This window comes from Giraffa tippelskirchi, chromosome 1 (assembly GCF_054371585.1).
Source record: "Giraffa tippelskirchi isolate mGirTip1 chromosome 1, T2T-mGirTip1v1.2.pri, whole genome shotgun sequence".
In the NCBI taxonomy this organism is placed as follows: domain Eukaryota; kingdom Metazoa; phylum Chordata; class Mammalia; order Artiodactyla; family Giraffidae; genus Giraffa; species Giraffa tippelskirchi.
This window is the reverse complement of record NC_137275.1, coordinates 170,495,805-170,517,456: the sequence shown is the minus strand read 5'-3', so window position 1 is coordinate 170,517,456 and position 21,652 is coordinate 170,495,805. Positions and strand designations below refer to the sequence as shown.

At 39.0% G+C, this 21,652-nt stretch overlaps 2 protein-coding genes across 7 annotated transcripts in view; one reads left to right on the top strand and one right to left on the bottom strand.

Moving 5' to 3' along the window:
• The window catches only part of LOC145512260 (uncharacterized), a 155,922-nt gene extending 146,538 nt beyond the window's left edge, over positions 1–9,384 (top strand). For all 4 annotated transcript variants that reach the window (XR_014058440.1, XR_014058445.1, XR_014058441.1 and 1 more), the window contains 6 exons: positions 1,695–3,671; positions 4,418–4,489; positions 4,930–5,078; positions 5,676–5,780; positions 6,611–6,831; positions 9,177–9,384. The gene's annotated coding sequence lies outside the window, so the exon portion shown is untranslated. The remainder of the gene's footprint in view (positions 1–1,694; positions 3,672–4,417; positions 4,490–4,929; positions 5,079–5,675; positions 5,781–6,610; positions 6,832–9,176) is intronic.
• PCSK5 (proprotein convertase subtilisin/kexin type 5) overlaps positions 1–21,652 on the bottom strand; it is a 490,556-nt gene that overhangs the window by 161,524 nt on the left and 307,380 nt on the right. For all 3 annotated transcript variants that reach the window (XM_081505747.1, XM_081505752.1, XM_081505755.1), the window contains exons 13-16: positions 20,620–20,756; positions 9,205–9,348; positions 5,105–5,207; positions 3,426–3,619 (exon numbers count right to left, since the gene is read on the bottom strand). In XM_081505747.1, the coding sequence (XP_081361873.1) occupies positions 3,426–3,619; positions 5,105–5,207; positions 9,205–9,348; positions 20,620–20,756 (578 nt within the window). The remainder of the gene's footprint in view (positions 1–3,425; positions 3,620–5,104; positions 5,208–9,204; positions 9,349–20,619; positions 20,757–21,652) is intronic.

Sequence of the window (21,652 nt, the reverse complement as noted above, 5' to 3'; positions counted from 1 at the left end):
TTTGATTTAATTTTATATCTATGTACTGGCTTATCAGTTTGTGTGCAAAACGGCAGCCCTGGTTTTTTTTCCTGATAGCTCAGTTGATAAAGAATCCACCTGCAATACAGGAGACCCCGGTTTGATGCCTGGGTTGGAAAGATCTGCTGGAGAAGGGATAGGCGACCCACTCCAGTATTCTTGGGCTTCCCTTGTGGCTCAATTGGTAAAGAATCCACCTGCAATGTGGGAGACCTGGGTTCCTGGTCTCCTGGAGAAGGGAAAGGCTACCCACTCCAGTATTCTGGCCTAGAGAATTCCATGGACTGTATAGTCCATGGGATCACAAAGAGTCAGACATGCCTGAGGGACTATCACTTTACTTTCCAACTGTGATTTTCTCTTACCTATAGATTATTTCTTTTCTATTTGGAGAAGACCTTAATATTTCCTTTAGGATAGGTTTAGTATCGTTGTATTCTTTTGATTTTTATCTGAGAAATTCTTTATCTCTCTATTCTAAATGGTAATCTTGCTGGGTAGAGTATCCTAGGTTGCAGGTTTTTCCCTTTCAGGACTTTGACTATATCTTGCCTCTCCCTCCTGGCCTGGAACATTTCTGTAGAGAAATGAGCTGATAGCCTTATGGGGGTTTTCTTGTCATTAACTCTGTTTTTCTCTTGCTGCTTTTAGAATCCTGTCTTTAACTTTTTGCCATTTTTATTATAATATGTCTTGGTATAGATCCATTTGGGTTTACTGTATTTCAAACTCTCTTTGCTTCCTATAGAAGACCTGTTTCCTTTAGGTTTGGGAAGTTTTCTGCCATAATTTCTTAAAATGCATTTTCAATCCCTTTTTCTTTTTCTTCCCCTTCTGGAATCCCTATCATGTGTACATTGGCATGCTTTATACTATCCCGTACGTCTCTTATATTGTTTCCAGTTGTTTTTTTTTTTTCCATTTGGCTTTCTGTCTGCTGTCCTGATAGGATAATGGAAATAATCCAATCTTCCAGATCACGTATTCATTCTTCTGTAACGTTCATTCTGCTGTTCACTGCCATTGGCTCAGCTTGCCTCTCTGTAAATGAGTTTTTCTAATTTTTCTTGATTTCTCTTTATACTTTCTAGTTCCTTTTTACAGTATTCTGCATTTCTGTCAATAGCCTTTCTTAATTCCTTCAGTATTTTCATTATCTCCTTTTAAAAACTGGTTTCTACTAGGCTGAAAAGGTCTGTTTCATTGTTCTTTCAGGGGAATTCTCTTGGTCTTTTAACTGAGAGCAGTTCCTCTCTTCTTCATTTTACTTCTCTTACCTTGTGAGTTTAGGAGAAAGAATTACCTACCGTGGTCTTGGAGGGCTGTTTATATGTGAGGGAGTTCATGTGTAGCTTGTGTGGGTTTAATGTATTTGGTGCAAGGGCTGTTTTAGTACTGATGCCTGTTGCCTCTTTCCTCAGTGTGTGCTGGTCATCATCCTCTTGATACAGGGTGTGCCTGGTCCTGGGGTTCTCGGCAGTGGTGGTGGCTCAGGCGTGCCCCCCAGGGCACATGATGGGAGAAGAGCTGGCTCACAACCACTCCTTGGGGCTGGGCATCTTTTCCAAGGTTCAGCCTTCTTGACAGAATTTTGAATTTTTTCTTCAAGGAATACTACTTACTTCTGATTCCTTAGGTCTTCTCCGCATTCTTTTTCTCCTTTTTCCATCAAGTTGCAGGTCATGTTCCAAACTTGAGGGAAAACAAAAACTACAGCCAGAACCCCTCCGCATTGCTCTAAAGGTAAGTCAAAAGCCCCATCTCTCTCATAGAGAAGTGCTGCCTGTGTTTGAATCAAAAACCTTCTTAAGGAGCAAGGGTATCCACGTCAAAATTCTTGCTGCTTTTTTTAAAAAAACAACTCTTGTTCCTTTAAAGTTGGGTTTTCTTTTTTCTTAGGTTGGGTAGAAACAAGAAATTTTCACTGTCATACTGTGGTGTGACACTCTCATTCAGATAAATTATCCAGGGCTCAGAAATAAAGCAAAAAATTCCTGCAGTCCTTACCAGGGCTATACTAGAACACTGTCTAAAAAGAGGTGTGCCCGAGGATTACTGAATTCTCTATAGGGAGGGTGCCTTGTCTGTTCACTAATGACACTTGATTAGAGCCCACATTCGGTGAAGTTACATGTTAATTTGTAAATTTTTGTTTGATAAAAGTTGCAAGTGAGGTCTGCCCGTTTGAAAAAATAACTCTCCAAGATTCTAATTGTATTCCCATGTATGAAATTTATTCAGTTTTTTTCTCTAACTCAGCAAATGGAGTTCATTTGCCTTTCCTGGTGGACTGTGATACCTGATAGTCTTTGAACCCACTTATCACCTATAGGTTCCTTTATTGATGGGTTAAATAACTCTCTGATAAATTTTCAGTCTCTATTTACATGCAAGTTTTTAACCTTACTCATATCATAAAGGTCTGTTTCCTTTGCTTAGTGTGCAGAAAAAAGCAGGCCTGGCTGCTCTCCTTGTAAGGCTGGCCCACGGCTGACATCTGGGAAGTTGAATTTCGTGAGGTTTCCCACTACCCTGACTAGAGTGGCTCATGGTGCCTAAACTGTTTGTAGAAACAATGTGGTTTGTATTGAATACCTGATTTCCTTTGCAGAGTCTAGAATTTTGGTATGTTACAGGCACAGGTTGCCTTCATGTTTTTGTTCAGTCACTAAGTCAGGTCTGACTCTTTTGAGACCCCATGGACTGTAGCCCACCAGGCTCCTCTGTCCATGGGATTTCCCAGGTAAGAATACTGGAGTGGATTGCCATTTCCTTCTCCAGGGGATCTTCACAACCCAGGGATCGAACCCATGTCTCCTGCATTGGCAAGTGGATTTGTTACCACTGAGCCACCAGAGGAGCTTTCATGACTAGATCCCAGTTACAACTCTGGGTGCTGAAACTCCAGGGAGGTTCCCTGGTAGCTGACATTCACACATAGTCACAGATTTTTGATGGGGAATGGGATATATCCTGGGTCACTCCATGGGAAGAAAACTCTTGGAAGCTTGCACCTAGTTTCCTCCAGACTTTGTCCCGAATGCCTTTCCCCTTTGCTGATTCTACTCTGTATCTCTTTACTATAGTAAGTTATAACCATGAGTTCTTGAGTACAATTATATACTGAGTCTTGTGGGTCCTCCTAGCAAGTCAGTGAATCTGAGGGTGAGGCAGAGCACCCCTTGAAGGAGTCAGTTACAGGCATTTTTACACAAAATATTTTTTGCAAAATTTTCTGCAAATTCATGTTTACAAAATATTTAATGTTCTCCTAAAAATTGACTAGCTCCTTTTTGATATTAAGAAAAGGCCTAGATTTCATGAGGGGGATGATCCCTCCCAAGGTCATTCAAGTGAAAGCCTTATATTTCCTCTCTAAAAACCAAATTTGGGAATCAACTCACTGGTGTCCTGATATGATCCATCAGGGCAGTGAGTGACACAGCTGTTGGTTTCTTCATTCAGGAAGTATCCATATTTACAGGACAGGCACTGGTCCCCGTGGCTTCCAAAGCAGGACTCGCAGTTGGGGGCACACTTTCTGCATCGCTTCTTATCAGCGTGGTAGTGGCCAGGAGGGCAGCTGGAGACACAGATTCTGCATCGTGGAATGATAAAGAAGAGCAGTGTCACCAGAAATTCAGTCCTGAGTGAGTAAGGTGCTGAGCACACAGCAGTCCTCATTCTCAAAATCCTTTTTAAACCGTGATGGTAATACCATATCCAAAGGGCCAAATTCTGTTGGTTAAAGCCTTCTCGTGTATAGGGTGCTGACGGAGCACTGCAGTTACATAATACCGAGTCCACCAAGCGAGGAATGTCTTGGTCCAAACCGTCTTCCAGTTCGGGTCTAGCTCTTTAAAGGGGATGATGGTTAGAAACTGAGTCTCAACAAGGAGGCTGTCTGTTGGGTTGAAGGGAAGACGTGTGAACCATGATTTTATGCAAAAATCCCTATATAAGGGATTAACTTCTATTGTTGTGTATTGTTATATGAATTCTGGGGTGTGTATGCTATTGTCTAAATTAATATATATAGGGAGTTCCCTACTGGCTTAGTGGTTAGGATTCTGGGCTTTCACTGATGTGGCCTGGGTTCAGTCCCTGGTTCGGGTACTGAGATCCTGCAAGCTGTGTGGCATAGCCAAGAAAAAAAATGTATTTGAAAATTTATGCTGTTCATGATAAAAAGAATAACTTCTTTGTTTGCCCATAACTGAAGGTCTGGGCTTTATTTATTCATCTAACAAGTACTTACTGAGTACTAATTAAATGTCAGGCATTTGCAAGTCTAGGAGATAATGAAAGGGGCTGGGGTAGCCAACGACTTTTCCTTTTAAGAAATTTATTTTTAATTAAAAATTCTTTTTAACTTTTGCACTATATTCCCTTTAAGGAACTGAAATTCCAGCATGGATGTAACAGGAATGGGACCCTCCTGGGTGACTGGAGTGTGGATACCGTGCAGGTTGGCTTCCCAGAGTGAGGTTCCTTCTGAAACAGGAGGGAGAGGTGTTAGGGATGTGGGAAAGAGCCTGGAAGAACATGGCTTCTGATGGGCAGTGTGTTCCACAGCCTTCCCTGTGGATACATATCCGCTCGAGGCGGAAGCCAGGGGCTCAGAAGCATGGGTTCAAGCAGGCCCACCTTACTGTCCAGAGCAGAGTAGTGAGAATGCACAGGGACCAGCAGCTTTGCCACATGGAAAGCTTACACTTTGAGGAATTCATCCATTTCCTGGAGGGAAAGTGCAGCTGTGGGGCATCAAACATCAGTGGGATGGAAAGGTCTAGAAGGGAAGATCAGGCATGTGCATAACTAGTCCCTCCCCATCATCCTTTGAAGTGTGAGAAAAGACCTCTGCAGTTTCCTAGCCTACAGATCAAAACTGGGTGTTTTGTAATTCAGTATCAGTTTCACTATTGGAATGACGCAGCGAGGTGTAGGGGCCTGTGCAGCATCATCTGGACTTTGATTCTGGTGGAAGACCATGGAACACCCTGCCCCTGGTGAACTGTGGGAGCTCCCAGGAACTGCCACCAGGGAGCGTGCTTCAGGTACCCTGATGGGGCATCTCTCTTACCTGGTGTTATTTTTCAGCTTGTAGTAGTAGTGCAAACAGTCATTGCAGTGGTCGGGTCCTGGCCCATCACAGCCCACCTCACTGCACTCAGGGTCACAGGGACCTCCAAAAGAAACCAGAACAACACTTGGAAAAAGTGATTTTAAGCAGGTAAGTAAGTGTTATCTTGAATTTGGGATAAAAATAGGCTTTTTCTCTCCCTTATACAGTGAGAGTTTTCCTTAAGAGTTTCTAATGCAGTGAGATGGAATAATGTTTAATGTGGCTATAAGCCCAGAGATGAATTCTTGCTTTTCTTGTGGGGGGGGAACCTCAATTACCTAAGTATCAAGCATGTAACACCTAGTTGGGACCTTGTCTTCAAAGTACACATATAGTTGGCTTTGTGGGAAATGGCAAATAATCCAGAATTCAAAAGAACAAAACCACTGCGGCAACTAGAAAAAAAAAATACTGATTGCAATTAAATACGCATAATAATAAAAATGTTGGATTTATAGAAAAATGAGACGGTTGGCAGAAAAGAGGGCTGCTATTCAATGTCCTGACCAGACTGCCTCTCTCATCCAAGGTCATTAAAGCCACTGAGTACCTCTGAGATTCTGGAGCCAGAAAGAAACATCATTATGGTATCTGGCACAATTTTATCAGCATCTCGTCTTGGATTACAAAGCAGGTACTTCAGGCACAGATAATAGATTTAAAATTGCATCCTACCTGTAGGCCAGTGGGCAACTCAACAAAAGAAGACTACTCATAAGTTTTAAAAGATGCGAGCAAGCTTAAAGAATTCCAGACCAAGGATGAAGGTTCCTCATCTATCCTGCTGTGTATTCTTTGGTGAAGGACTAGAAAGAATGCACAGGCAGGAAAAAAAATGCTACAAAGAGCTATTTTGTGATTGATGAAGAGATTTTCTAATGACATGGGCTAGTTATAGATAACTTCTTTGACTGACTCCCTTTTTTTCTTGTTTTCCGTCCTTCAAGCTATTTCCCATTGAAAACTCATATGATTTTAACTAGTGATTTACATGGTGCATGAAATGCACAAAAAGTCAGTCAAGGGTACCAGATACCAGAATTGTCTTGAGCCACACTTATTTTAATCAAAAGGTGTTACTTTTTTTGAAATTTGGTTTCCTTTAGTCATTGTAGGACTATGTTCTACAGTTACTAAATTGAAACATAAAATGGTAGAAGTAGGGGAGAAATGACCTGGAGAAAAATCTAGTAGCCATACACCCTCATTTTACAGATAAAAATGATTTTCCAAGAGTTATAGTGGCTTGCCTAGTTGATCATACAGCTAGGAGAGTTGGGGTCAACAGAGGTCCTGCTTCTTAGTTCAGGTCTCCTACTTAGGGGTAAGTCATGCTCTTTGGATCTGAATAGAAATGAGTCATTTTAAAATGCTACAAACTTGACGTATATTTCTGCTTAATCATTTGACAGCACTGTTTATCTCTATTTTCCCAAAAGCCTTAAAACTGATCTTGAAATTAAGTTCCACAGCTATTGCAACTTGGAACATTTTAGCTGACTACTGTAGTCCATGAGGAGAGAGTGCTTCTGCTGTGCAAGAGCTGAAGTTCAGCCAGCTATGGGTCCCACAGTGCCCGGAATTCGATGAAGCAGTACAGGGACCTGGTTATGAGAATGCCATCTGACCCTCTCAAAGGCTGACTTCTTAATGAAAGTGAAAATCACAGCTCCAAAGAAAAGGAGGTATGGGTGGCCCTAAAGTTTCACCAGATGATTTCTACAATTAAATGGTTTGGTTTTTTTTTTTTTTTTTTACTCTTGTTATGTGCCAAAGGACTCTGTATGGCAGGGCCACAAGCAGTGCTGTTTCTTTCATAATCCTAAACTATCCCAGATGCAGTTTAGCATTTTAGGTTGCTGGGTAATATTGAAATAATTGTCTTTGTTTTCTCACAAGTGCTAATGTGGACACTTTGGAGATGCAGTGAGAAAAACCACAAAATGTATATAAATGTTTAGAATTTTAACATTACCAAAATGTGAATGGCAAACATACCATAAGACACATAGTAATATATTACTATTATGCTTCATTTATGTTTTTAGATATACTTTCTCCTATCAGAGAAGACAAAATAAATGGTTTGCTGGTTGTAACATGAATAGTAATGTTACAAACTCAAAGCAAAAATTGAACACAGTCTAGCTCTGGTTAGTTCAATTGGTCTGAATTCTCTAAGCTGCTTATTGACACTGGGATACTACCTGTTCAGAATAAAAGGAACCAAATGCATATTTTAAATACTTTGTTAAAGTGATTAATGAAAAAGAATCTCAGAGAGCTTAGCTGCAGGAAGACAAGATGGTTCCTTCTGGTCTAAAGGTACAATAAATTGCTATTTAAAAACAGTTATCCATTAGGGAAAGTCTTTTTCATTAAGTGTTACATCCCAGAAGAACTGAATGCTGCTGCAAGTGGTAAACAATACAATATGACAGGGCTCAGAAATATACTGGGAAAGAGAAAAGATAATTTGCAGATGATATGGCTACAGTACCTAACTGCTCCAGAAAATCAACTCTAAAATACACAAATTAATAAAGTTAAGCGAAATGGTCAGATGTAAGGTAAACATACAATAGCCAATAGATATCTCTGATACCAGAATACAGTAGTTAGAAAATATGGAATATTTTCCATTACAGTAGTAACTAGACCCAAAATATGTAGAAATAACACTACCAAGAAAAACACTTCATAAAATGAAAGGATTTCAGTAAAAAAATCTGTTTTGGATGGAAAGACTGTAAACTGTAAAAACAATTCTTCCCATGAGATTGCATGTAAATTCAAACTAAATTTCAATGAGATTTTTAAAGGGGGACTTAAGAATTGCTATGAGAATAAGTAGATGTTTAGCATATGAAAATATAGTGTGGGTGCTACTGGATTAAGTATTATTAGATTGATAAATCAGAAAAGGTGGTACCGGAAGAGACCCTGGTATAAGAACTTACTGTACTGTTATAAAGGAAACAATCTAATAAAAGTAGGGATGGCAACTTAGTCGTTAGTCTGTTTGGAAGATAAAGACAGACCTTCACTTTACACTGTATATTCTAAATCAAAGTAAGTTCTAGATGAGTTAATGGCCAAATGTAAAATCAGATTACAAAAATATGCATGTGGATATTTATTTTTAAAGAATAAACATTCTGTATAAAAGAAATTATAAATGTTATATGAAACTATAAACTCTGCCCTCCAAACAAAAACTGCATTTTGGAAGCAGGTGATAACAGAGAAATGGTTTTAAGCAAATATGAGACAATGTGAGAGTCAATAACATACAAAGAGTTTTTATATATAAGAAAAGTGCTGCCACTTTGAATTGAAAAGTGAGTAAAAGACACCATTCAGACACCTTTGTAGTTACAAAGGAAAAAAGGAAAAAAATGTTTAGCTTTACTAAATGTTTAGATTTACTAGCAGTCAAAGGTATAAAAATTTAAATCTGTTCTGCCTTTTTCTTTCCACTCGAGGCTGGCAGGAATAAGGGCAGAAACACTCATGCACTGGTCAAGGTGTAGACTGTACATCTTGTCTGGAAAGCAACATATCCAAGCCCTAAAACTGATGATTCCCTCTGATGTGATAATTCTTAGAACTCTATTCTAAAGAAATAGTCAAAGATGGTATAGTCAAAAACTGATAATAATATTCATTGAGCTCTTATTTAAAATAGTGTAAAAAATAATGTAAAGCAAACTACATATCCCAGATTATGGATTAAATATAATACAATCACAGGATGGACGATTATGCTGTCTTTTAAATATGTGTTCTAAGGATATTTGACAACAGGGAAATATGCTATTAATAATACCTTTAATGGGAAAAAAGGATATGAACGTTCTATATACAGTGTGATTTTAGTTTTGAAGAAAAAAACATTGATATTTGAATATATGTATGTACACATCCAAATTTGTTTAAGAGATAGAAAGGAAGATAGATTAAAATAGATCACAATATGAGTAGAAGTGTGTCTCCTTGGGGGAATGACGCATGAGTTTTTTTTCCTTAGCCTGCCTTCTCACTGGAAGCCAGCTCACCTGCATAATCCTCCGTCCCATAGTCATCGGTGGGGTCTTCAACTCGGCTATACCGGACACGTTCCACTTTAGGAAACTCATTGGTGGGTGAGTATGGCTGCACAGAGGTGCCATAGAGGACCAGAGACCATTCTTTCAATTTACCTTGGGAAACAATAATAAAAGTACATCATGAGCAAACATTCTCTCTTGAGCTTTACAATTTCTTTCATTCCTTCTAACTGAAGAAAAAGCAGTAGAAGAATAGAACTGTAGGAAACAGATTCATATGAATCATTGCATCACATACAAGGCTAGAAATGCATTTTCCACTGCTTGCAGAATTAACTGTTTAATAATTCACATACCATGTATTTCCTGAGTAACAATTGCAGGATACATCCTAATTTAATCAGGTTTTTTGGTGAGAAACAACCATCTCAGATTGCTGGATCAAGGGCTGAATTTCAAATTATGAGTATTTAAGAGAATCCTAGAATCTTACAGAAGGCTTTCTTTTTCTAGGTATAAAGGCCTTATTTACATTTAAAAGCAGGATTGACATTCTCTGACTTATCAAAAATAAAAGGATTACAACAACTACTTGGTTTCACCTGATTCAAGTGATCAGTCAGTCTTAAGAATACATCACTATATTAACTGATGGACCTGTGCTGTCCAATGACAGCCATTAGACCCATTTGGCTGTTTCCGTTTAACTAAAATTTAAAACCTCAGTTCTTCAGTCAGACCACATTTCAAGTGCTCAGTAACCATATATGACCAGTGGCACTAGGTGGACAGCACAGCTATAGGAAACATTTCCACCACTGGCAGCATGTTTTACTGGGTGGTGCTGTCAGAGCATTTCCTGGCCGAGGGCACCTCGGGACACGAGGGAAGTGCTTTACCTCCTTTGGATGGTAGGCTCTCAAGGAACATTTGCTTCATCCTTATTTAGTCATTCATTTCTCAGCTTTATAAAACTAAAATCTTTAATGCAAAAAGTAAACAGAAAACATGTTTCCCTGACTTAAGATTCTTATTAAAAAGAACTATATTAAGTAAAAGTGATCAAGACAGAATCATTAAAAACATGGAAATATGCTGGCAGGAAGGCAGGATACTTCTCCCCCCAACACCTTAGATCTCCTGCTCACCTTGGTATAATACAGAGAATCTAGGCAAGGTTGGGGTTGGGCTCTGTCACAGTCCAGAGAGTGATGAACTTCAGATGTCTGATAATTTATCTGTTAGCATCTATTATCCCCATCAATTTGATGCTTATTTTTTATAAGTGCTTACTATATGCTAAGTACATATTAGTCTATTCAGTGGTCACAAGTGGGAAATAGATATTTTCACTATATAGATGAGAAGACAGAGGCACAGAGGCTGATAAAGTTCCCAAAAGTAGTAAGAGGACAGACGACTGATATTAAAACCCATCTGGGGGTTCTGATTTAAGAGTAAATATAGGAAGGTCCTGAACTCACTGCTTCTCATACACTCAGTGAATCTACAGCCACATGTGGGATAGTTTCCTCCAGAAAAAAAATAAAAAACCAAAGCAGCTGAGTGGCTCCTGTGTGTGTGTGCTCAGTTGTGTCTGACTCTGCAACACCATGGACTGTAGCCCGCCAGGCTCCTCTGCCCATGGGATTCTCCAGGCCAGAATACGGGAGTGGGTTGCCATTTCCTCCTCCAGGGGTTCTTCCTGACCCAGGGATTGAACCCAGGTCTCCTGCATTGCAGGCAGATTCTTTACCACTGCACCACCTGGGAGTGGCTCCTGCTCATCAGGAAAACAAGGAAACCCCATGTCAAAACGGGTAGGAGAGGCTTAGACACATCTCACCATAAACTTCACCTTCCATGCTGCAACCAACAATCAGGAGGGGACACAGTACCCCCAGCTTCTCCCCCAAGGAGTGAAGAGTTTGACCCCCACATTGGGTATCACAACTTTTAAGACCTGCACTCGAGCCCCCAAACCACGTAGCTTTTGAAAGCCAGTGGGGCTCGGGTCCACTAAAGAGTTGACCAGCGTAGACTCTCACCCTTGGGTATTGTACCGAGGCGGTTGACTGCAAAGCGCCCAGACTTTCTGTGAAATAGGCTTATTTGCGTATCTTAAAGCACTGGCTGAGGGGCAGACATGGAATTTAACATACAGATGAGGACCTACTGAATACTCTCCAAAGATGGAGGCTCATGGGAGCCATCTGTGTGTTCTCCCTTGGCCTCTCCATCTTGTTGGTACCAAAAAGAAAGGGGCTTGTACCCTCAGCTGGCACCCAGGGGACACCTCTAGGTTGCTGGCTCTGCTGGTCAGTGGGGCTTAGGCTCACACATCCCCTAAGACTGTGAATAAAATTGATAAACCTTTAGGCAGATTCACCAAGAAGAGAGAAAAAACTCAAACCAGAAATTAAAAAGGCTCATAAAACTACTATCAGCAATTATATACTAACAAATTGGAAGACCCACAAGAAATGAATGAATTCCTCGAAATACATATTCTACTAAAATTGAATCATGAAGAAATTGAAATCTGAATAGACCAATGACTGTAAGGAGATTGAATCAGTAATCAAGAACTTCCTAACAAAGGAATGTCCAGGATTAGATACCTTCACTAGTGGATTCTACCAAGCAGTTAAATAAAAATTAATACCAATCCTTCTTGTGCATGCATGCAAAGTTGCTTTAATTATGTCTAACTCTGTGTGACCCTATGGACTGTAGCCTGCCAGTCTCCTCTATCCATGGGATTCACCAGGCAAGAATACTGGAGTGGGTTGCCATGCTCTCCTCCCATGGATCTTCCCGATTCAGGGATCGAACCTGTGTCTCTTAGGTCTCCTGCATTGGCAAGCAAGTTCTTTACCACTAGCGCCACCTGGGGAGCCCGATCCTTCTCAAATTCTTTCAAAAAATAGAAGAGGAAGGAATACTTCAAAACTCATTTTATGAGGTCAGTATTATTACTATGATGGGTTCCCAGGGGGCACAGTTGTAAAGAATCTGCCTGCCAAGCGTTTGATCGCTGGGTTGGGAAGATTCCGTAGAGTAGAAAATGGCAATCCACTCCAGTATTCTTGCCTGAAAAATTCTATGGCCAGAGGAGCCTGGTGGGCTATAGTCCATATGGTTGCAAAGAATAGGATGTGACTGAGCTGAGCATACATATTACTCTGATATCAAAACCAGATGTAAACATAGATGCAAAAATCCTTAACAAAATATTAGCAAACTGAATACATCAATACATTAGAAGGATCATAATCAAATGGGATTTCAAGGATGAAAGCTTGTTTCAACATCTGAAAATCAATCACTCTCATTTTCCACAGTAACAAAATGAAGGCTTAAAACTCATAATTATCTCAATAGATGCAAAAAAGCATTGACAGAATTCAACATCCATTTATGAAAAAGACTTTCAACAAAGTGGTTATAGAAGGAACATTTGTCAACATAATAAACATCAGGAACAAGGATGTAGGCAAGAAAAAGAAATAAAAGGCATATAAGTTATAAAGGAAGATGTAAAACATTGGTAGATGACATATAACATATAGAAACCCCTAAAGACTCTACCAAAAAACTTAGAACTAAGCAACAAAGAAGTTTCAAGATACAAAATTAATGTACAAAAATCTGTTGCATTTCTTTACACAAATGATAGACTATCAGAGAAAGCAATCCTATTTACAATTGTATCAAAAGAACAAAATACCTAGGAATAAATTTAACCAAGATGGTGAGATATCTGTACATTGGAAACTGTAAGAAATTGATGAAATAAGTTGATGACATGAATAAATGGAAAGACATTCCATGTTCATGAATTACAGGAATATTATAAAAATGTCCCTACTACCTAAAGCAATCTACAGATTCAATGTAATCCTTAGGAAAATTCCAAAGGCATTTTTCACAGAAATAGAACAAAGAATCCTAAAATTTTTATGGAACCAAAAGACCCAAAATAGCCAAAGCCATCTTGAGAAAGAACAAAGCTGGAGTTATCATGCTCCCTGATTTCAAACTATATTACAAAGGTATAATAATCAAATAGTAATGGTATTGACATAAAAACAGATACATGAATGAAACAGAGACATACATGCATATAGTCAATTTATGACAAAGCAGCCAAGAATATATTGATGTAATGGAGAAAAGGCAGTCTTCAACAAATGGTGTTAGAAAAACTGGACCACTAACACCATGCACAAAAACTAACTTGTAATGGCCTAAAGATCTGAATGTAAGACCTGAAACCATAAAACTTCTAGAAGAAAACCAGTGGCACACTCCTTGACACTGATCTTGGGAATGATTTTTTGTATTTGACAACAAAAGCAAAGGGAACAAATGCAAAAATAAACACATGGGACTATATCAAACTATAGAGCTTCTGCACAGCAAAGGAAATCATAAATTAAATGAAAATGTAACTTATGGAAAATATCTGCAAATCATATATCTGATAAGGGGCAAAGATCCAAAACATATAAAGATCTCATACAACTCAACAGCAGAAAAGCAATCTGATTAAAACATGGGAAGAGGATCTAAATAAACATTTTTCAAAAGAGTACATACAGCTGGCCAGCATGAAGAGGTGCTCAACATCACTAATCATCCAAGAAATGCAAATTAAAACCACAATGAGCTATTACTTTACACCTGTTAGAATAGCTATTATCAAAAAGACAAGAAATAGCAAATATTGGTGAGGAAGTGGAGAAAAGGGAATCCTTATGTGCTGTTGCTGGGAATGTAAATTTTCAGTTATTCTGGAAAAATTATGGGATTTCCTCAAAAAATTAAAAATAGAACTACCATGTGGTCCAGAAATTCCACTTCTAGAAGAAAAAAAAACACTCTTAAAAGTTTTATGTACCCACATGTTCACTGCAGCATTATTTAGATAGCCTAAAAAAGAAGGCAGCCCACATGTCCAATGATGGATGAATGGATATACACACACACACATATATAGACATACACATATAAATGTATATAGATAATATTTGGCCATAAAAGGGAATCTTGCCACTTGGAAAACATGGATGGACCTTGCTAAGTGAAGTCAGATAGAAAATGACAGATACTATATGATCTCTTATATGTGGAGTTGTAAAAAAATTTAAAAAGTAGAATATTGAACGCATAGATACACAGAACAGATTGGTGGTTGCTAGAGGCAGGAGGTGTGTAGCAGTGGATGAAATAGATGAAGGGGATCAAATGGCACAAACTTCCAGTTAAAAATTATTAAGTCCTGGGAATATAACGTACAGATTGGTGAGTATATTTAATAATAGTGTATTGTATACAACAAAGTCATTAAAACAGTGTATCTTAAAAGGTCTCATCACAAGAAAAAAATTATGTGAGATGATGGATGTTCACTAGACTTATTGTGGTTATTGTTTTGCAATATATACAAATATAAAATTGTACAATTGTACAACTAAAACTAATATGTCAATTATCCCTCAATTAAAAAAAATTCTGTATCCAAATCTTACATTCTTAAACTGTTATATAATTCTGTCTTCCTGGTCATTTCTATGAGTATAAGAACATGAAGTTTAAAAATAAACGTATTCTGGGCCACATTCATTGTTTTCTGACATTTGCACTGGGCCAGCAGGCTGGTTTATATTTGGTTTGCCCTCTGCCAGCTTTTCTTTGGACTCACTTGTTAATGACTATGCTAATCTTAATTAGGGTGTTATTCAGTCTCAGGATTTCAAGTCGTAGACATTAAGTGCTGTCAAGAAATGAATGACTACCTGAAATTAATGACCTATCTGACTGCCTTTAGGTGGCAATGCAAAAAGAGAACCTCTTTTCCTTATGGCATCTCTCAAGTGCATAATTGGAGCACATGATACAAAGACAGTATGGGAAACCCAATCCATCAGTCACTCTAAAACCTGGTCCATTTAACTTAAGATCATCTTGGATCTAAAAATTTACCCTTGTACATGTTTACAGAGTGCTGACTCATAACTGATTATTTCCCTTGATGCCATTTCTGAAGTACATCATAAGCCCTCTGGGGATACCTTTGCTGGGCAATTTATCTTTTCATTTTTCACTTATTACGTAGTTTTATTTCCTTAGGATCTCTGCCACAATTCACATCAAATGCTGCCATATTTGGGCTGTCACTTTTTTCCTCCCCTACTACTTTTTCCATTTGCTAAATTCTGTAGGAGATTTTGTAGTAGAAATGGCAATATCTTGTGAAGAAATAGCAGTATAAATGCAGAATAACATAAAATCCATTCTGTTTGCTAATACTCAAATGCAATCTGCCCAAGGTAAAAATCAAAGATAGATTTAATATGCAATGGAACAAGAATAAGAAAAAAATCCTCCAAAAACCTTATTATGTTTTAATAATAATCAAGTGGGAAGAAATAATAAATAAATGTAAACTCAATTTGGAGCCATATACATATATTTGGGAATGATTCAACTATTTAATTGGGCTAGAAGATTCTACATCTGCAACTGAATTACTAAAGAAATCCCACATTAATTGGAGGACTGTATGCCATAGTAACAATGACAGAAACAGAAAAAAGTGAAAGTCCCTTTTCAAAGTTGTATCTAATCCTGACCTGAAAGGTTAGTTGAAGAAAGGATACTTGAAGACCATGTGTTTCTATTAAAGCCTTCTGACCAGGTTGTATAGCATTAGGGTATCTCTTCTGGCACTAAGGAACATCTCTTAAGATGACTGGAGGTGACTGGGGTTAAACATTTAAACAGTATAAGAAGTCAATGATACGAAATAGACAACTCTAGATGATCAGAGCTACTGCAGAGACCTTTTAACACAGATAATCACAATAAACTCTGGATAGACTCTGAACTCCTTGAGGGCAGAGGGAGAGATTAATAGCCTCACACCCGTGCATGCAAACCCCGGTCTGTCATCAGTGTGCCCCTAGGGGCAGTCTGCTTTTGGGTTGGAGTATTTTATCACTGAGATGCATTAGAATGGTGATATTAAAGAGTTACTTTTATAACTGTCTCAAATTCTCAATAGATAATGCACCCCTTATGTCTGTAGGCTGCACATTTCTTGGTACACAACTGCCACATCTAGACAGTGTTTATTTCACTTAGATCTCTTGAGATGTAAGAGTGACACATGCTGATAGACCTAGTGGGAGCTGCCCTTTGGTTAGGGCAGCTCAGTCCAGCCACTATGCCTGCTATTGCCCCTGAGTGCCTTGACACAGTGCATCTCCATGGCATGAGCAAGAAGCATGGTTTGAAGAGAAGAGGGAAGGAGAGGGGAAGGTCCTGGGAACTGAGATTAGGAACAAGTGAAAGCTTTCCAGTAACTAGGATCTAGTTTATTCAGATGTTTTCTATCAACCCTGCCTTGTTGACAAACATCTGATTTCTGAGTAAGACCTTGGCAATTATTATATATATGGTGGCTGCTGGAGGTGTGCTGGGCTCAGATATGCTTTCACAAAACTTTTATCCTGATTCATTGTGACCTTGCTACCATGATGGTTTTGATTCCCCTGAGTCTGGAACCACTGTGACAACACAGATGAACCACATCATGGAATAAAGGAAAAGAGATGGCTGAACTGTGTGCGCTAAAAATGGATCTCTCAGAATGAATAACTTCCCCTGACTGCTGGGCAAAACTGTGGCAAATGTATGTGTCAGGGGGACTTCCTTGGTGGTCCAGTGGCTAAAATTCTGTGCTCTCAATGCAGGGTGCCTGGATTTGATTCCATATGCCACAACTAAAGATCTTGCATGCTGCACTAAGACCCAACACAGCAAAATAAATAATAAATTAAAAATATATTTTTTAAATGTATGCTTCACTCTTCACTTTACCGTTTGCTTCTTTTGCCTGATACAACCCACAGTATACAAATGATACATACCATTACAGTTAACTACAGAATGTTTGGGTTAATCTATTCTGATCAAAAGAGGACTTAGAATCGTACACCAGTCTTATAATGGCCCTCAAGCTTTGCTCTTCTGCAGATGGACTAGACAAAGGATTAAGAAGCAACAACTTATTAGATGATGGAAGATGTGGCCACAGCTGGGTGGGAATGTGGGTAGTTATCAAACAGAGAGAGCATTTGTTACTGAGCCAAATACTACTCAGGGCTCCACCACAGGCAACAAAGTTCAGTTCAGTCACTCAGTCCTGTCTGACTCTTTGCGATCCCATGGACTGCACACACCAGGCTTCCCTGTCCATCACCAATTTCCAGAGGTTACTCAAACTCATGTCCATTGAGTCAGTGATGCCATCCAACCATCTCATTCTCTGTCGTCCCCTTCTCCTCCTGCCTTCAATCTTTCCTAGCATGAGGGTCTTTTCAAATGAGTCAGCTCTTCGCATCAGGTGGCCAGAGTATTGGAGTCTCAGCTTCAGCATCAGTCCTTCCAATGAATATTCAGGACTGATTTCCTTTAAGATGGACTGGTTGGATCTCTTTGCAGTCCAGGGGACTCTCTAGAGTCTTCTCCAACACCGCAGTTCAAAAGCATCAATTCTTCGACATTCAGCTTTCTTTATAGTCCAACTATCACATTCATACATGACTACTGGAAAAACCATAGCTTTGACTAGACGGACCTTTGTTGGCAAAGTAATGTCTCTGCTTTTTAGTATGTTGTCTAGGTTGGTCATAGCGTTTCTTCCAAGGAGAGCGTGTCTTTTAATTTCATGGCGCAGTCACCATCTGCAGTGATTTTGGAGCCCAAGAAAATAAAGTCTCTCACTGTTTCCATTGTTTCCCATCTATTTGCCATGAAGAGATGGGACCAGATGCCATGATCTTAGCTTTCTGAATGTTGAGCTTTAAGCGAGCTTTTTCACTCTCTTCTTTCACTTTCATCAAGAAGCTCTTTAGTTCTTTGCTTTCTGCTATAAGGATGGTGTCATCTGCATATCTGAGGTTATTGATATTTCTCCCGGCAATCTTGATTCCAGCTTGTGCTTCATCCAGCCTGGCATTTCTCATGATGTACTCTGCATATAAGTTAAATAAGCAGAGTGACAATATACAGCCTTGACGTACTCCTTTCCTGATTTGGAACCAGTCTGTTGTTCCATATCCAGTTCTAACTGTTGCCTCTTGACCTGGTTACAGGTTTTGCAGGAGGCAGGTCAGGTGGTCTGGTATTCCCATCCCTTTAAGAATTTTAGTTTGTCGTGATCCACACAGTCAAAGGTTTTGGTGCAGTCAATAAAGCAGAATTTGATGTTTTTCTGGTACTCTCTTGCTTTTTCGATGATCCAACAGATGTTGGCAATTTGATCTCTGGTTCCTCTGCCTTTTTGAAAACCAGCTTGAACATCTGGAAGTTCACGCACTGTTGAAGCCTGGCTTGGAGAATTACTTTGCTAGCATGTGAGATGAATGCAATTGTGCAGTAGTTTGAACATTCTTTGGCATTGCCTTTCTTTGGGATTGGAATGAAAACTGACCTTTTCCAGTCCTGTGGCCACTGCTGAGTTTTCCAAATTTGCTGGCATATCGAGTGCAGCACTTTCACAGCATCATCTTTTAGGATTTGAAATAGCTCAACTGGAATTCCATCACCTCCACTAGCTTTGTTCATAGTGATGCTTCCTAAGGCCCACTTGACTTTGCATTCCAGGATGTCTGGCTCTAGGTGAGTGATCACACTATTGTGATTATCTGGGTCGTGAAGATCTTTTTTGTATAGTTCTTCTGTGTATTCTTACCACCTCTTAATATCTTCTGCTTCTGTTAGGTCCATACTATTTCTGTCCTTTATCGTGCTCATCTTTGCATGAAATGTTCCCTTGGTATCTCTAATTTTCTTGGAGAGATCTCTAGTCTTTTCCATTCTGTTGTTTTCCTCTATTTCTTTGTGTTGATCACTGAGGAAGGCTTTCTTATCTCTCCTTGCTATTCTTTGGAATTCTGCATTCAAATGGGTATATCTTTCCTTTTCTTCTTTGCCTCCTTTTGCTTCTCTTCTTTTCTCAGCTATTTGTAAGGCCTCCTCAGACAACTACTTTGCCTTTTTGCATTTCTTTTTCTTGGGGATGGTCTTGAACACTGCCTCCTGTACAATGTCACTAACCTCAATCCATAGTTCTTCAAGCACTCTGTCTATCAGATCTAATCCCTTGAATCTATTTGTCACTTCCACCGTATAATCGTAAGGGATTTGATTTAGGTCATATGTGAATGGTCTAGTGGTTTTCCCTACTTTCTTCAATTTAAGTCTGAATTTGGCAATAAGGAGTTCATTGTCTGAGCCACAGTAAGCTCCTAGTGTTGTTTTTGCTGACTGTATAGAGCTTCTCCATCTTTGGCTGCAAAAAATATAATCAATCTGATTTGGTATTGACCATCTGGTGATGTCCATGTGTTGTGTTTTCTCTTGTGTTGTTGGAAGAGGGTGTTTGCTATGACCAGTGCGTTCTCTTAGCACAACTCTGTTAGCCTTTGCCCTGATTCATTTTGTACTACAAGGCCAAATTTGCCTGTTAGTCCAGGTATCTCTTGACTTTCTACTTTTGCATTCCAGTCCCTGTAATGAAAAGGACATCTTTTTTGGGTGTTAGTTCTAGAAGGTCTTGTAGGTCTTCATAGAACCATTCAACTTCAGCTTCTTCAGCATTACTGGTTGGTGCATAGACTTGGATTACTGATATTGAGCACAGGGTGCTGCAACAAACTGTTCAGTCTCCTATCTCATGCTGCATTTGTACTTTTTTGTATATTTGTACTTATGTTACAAATAAGGTTCATACATTAGCAGGAAGAGGGAAACAGGCCATGTGTGGCAACACAGTCTGAGATGACCTGAAAAGAACTCTGTTGCCATCATTTATTACCATGTTTCACATATCAGGAAAGTTTACTCTTTACTTAGCTCTTGGTCTCATGCAGGGCAGAATGCTATCACTCATTTTCTTTAGTGGCAACCAGTTTAGCTGGCATAGGCCAAGCTCAAGGTCTTGTCTGCACTGATAATTAAATTTAAAACAAACTCAGAAAAAAAGATATCAAAGGAAACCTGTCTGCTTTTATGACTATGCGATTTAACCCATTGCATGTGGACAAAGCTGGCTTGTTTTCTGATAAAGCAATGGAAGGTGGTTAGAGACATGGATCATAATTCTGAAATATCAATCAATAGCTGTCATGTTTCATCTCGTCTTTATATTTAAAGGTCTTTTCTTGAATTCTTATCCTAAATTATTACTTTTCTAATGGTAATCTCAAGAATTGGAGTACAGGAGGACAACTTGAAGCACAGAATCACATGATAAAGGATAAAATTGATATATAAATGTGAAACACATTTATCGGCCAGAATATACACCGTTTTTCTATACAATAAATCAAATTATAGAAAGAGAGTTCTGACCTGGAGTCTTGAAGTTCCTCAGCTGAGACGGAGTGTCATAAACTTCCAGGATCCAGTCACCGGCAGCTCGTTCTCCCCAGCAGTGAATGGTCATGAACTCCCAGTTTTTAAATCCTTCCATGGAATGATCAAAAAGCCTGAGAGAGAGACATAAAACATTGCTTTTGTGTGTTGTTTAAAATCTAGTGAGGGTCCAGTCAAGACCATGATCAATGACCTCTCTGTATCCATCACATGTTCAGTTCAGCACTGGAGATTGTCTTCATCCTAGGCATCACTGGTTAGTAGATCCAAATACACACACACATACATATACACACATAATTGTTGGGAAACAGGCATGGGACTCGCCATGCAGTAGCAAATCTGGGAGGGATAATGACGTGGGTATCAGGGAACAAAGGCTAAAACTCTACCCACAAGCCTGGTAGTACTAAGAGTTGGAGATGTGGAGCAACTGAAGCTTGCTTACACTGCTGATAGATATGTAAAATGGTGTAGCTGCTCTGAACAACAGTTAGACAGTTCTTACCATATGACTAAGCTATCCCCCCACCACCAGATATTTATTTACCCAAGAGGAGTAAAGACGTGTCCACACAAAGAACTCCACATGAATGTTCACAGCAGCATTATTCATAATTGTCAAAAACTGTCAGCATCTCAGATGTCCATCATCTGGTGAATGGATAAATAAATTATGCTATATTCATACAAGGAAACACTACCTAGTAATACAAACTTGAATGATTAATAACTGCAACAACATGAATGAATTTCAAAGGCATTAAGCTAGGTGGAAAAAGTCAGACACAAAAGATTATGCATTATCTGATTCAATTTCATATGACATTCTAGAAAACACTACTTAAACAGAAATAGATCAGTGGTTGCCACAGGCCAGGAGGGAGGAGGCAGGGGCATGATGGAAGTTTTGGGAGGAACAGTTTTATATCTTGAAACTAATGTATAGTTATGCAAGTATATATTTATCAAAACGTACACAATTATTTACATTAAAAGTGAATTATAT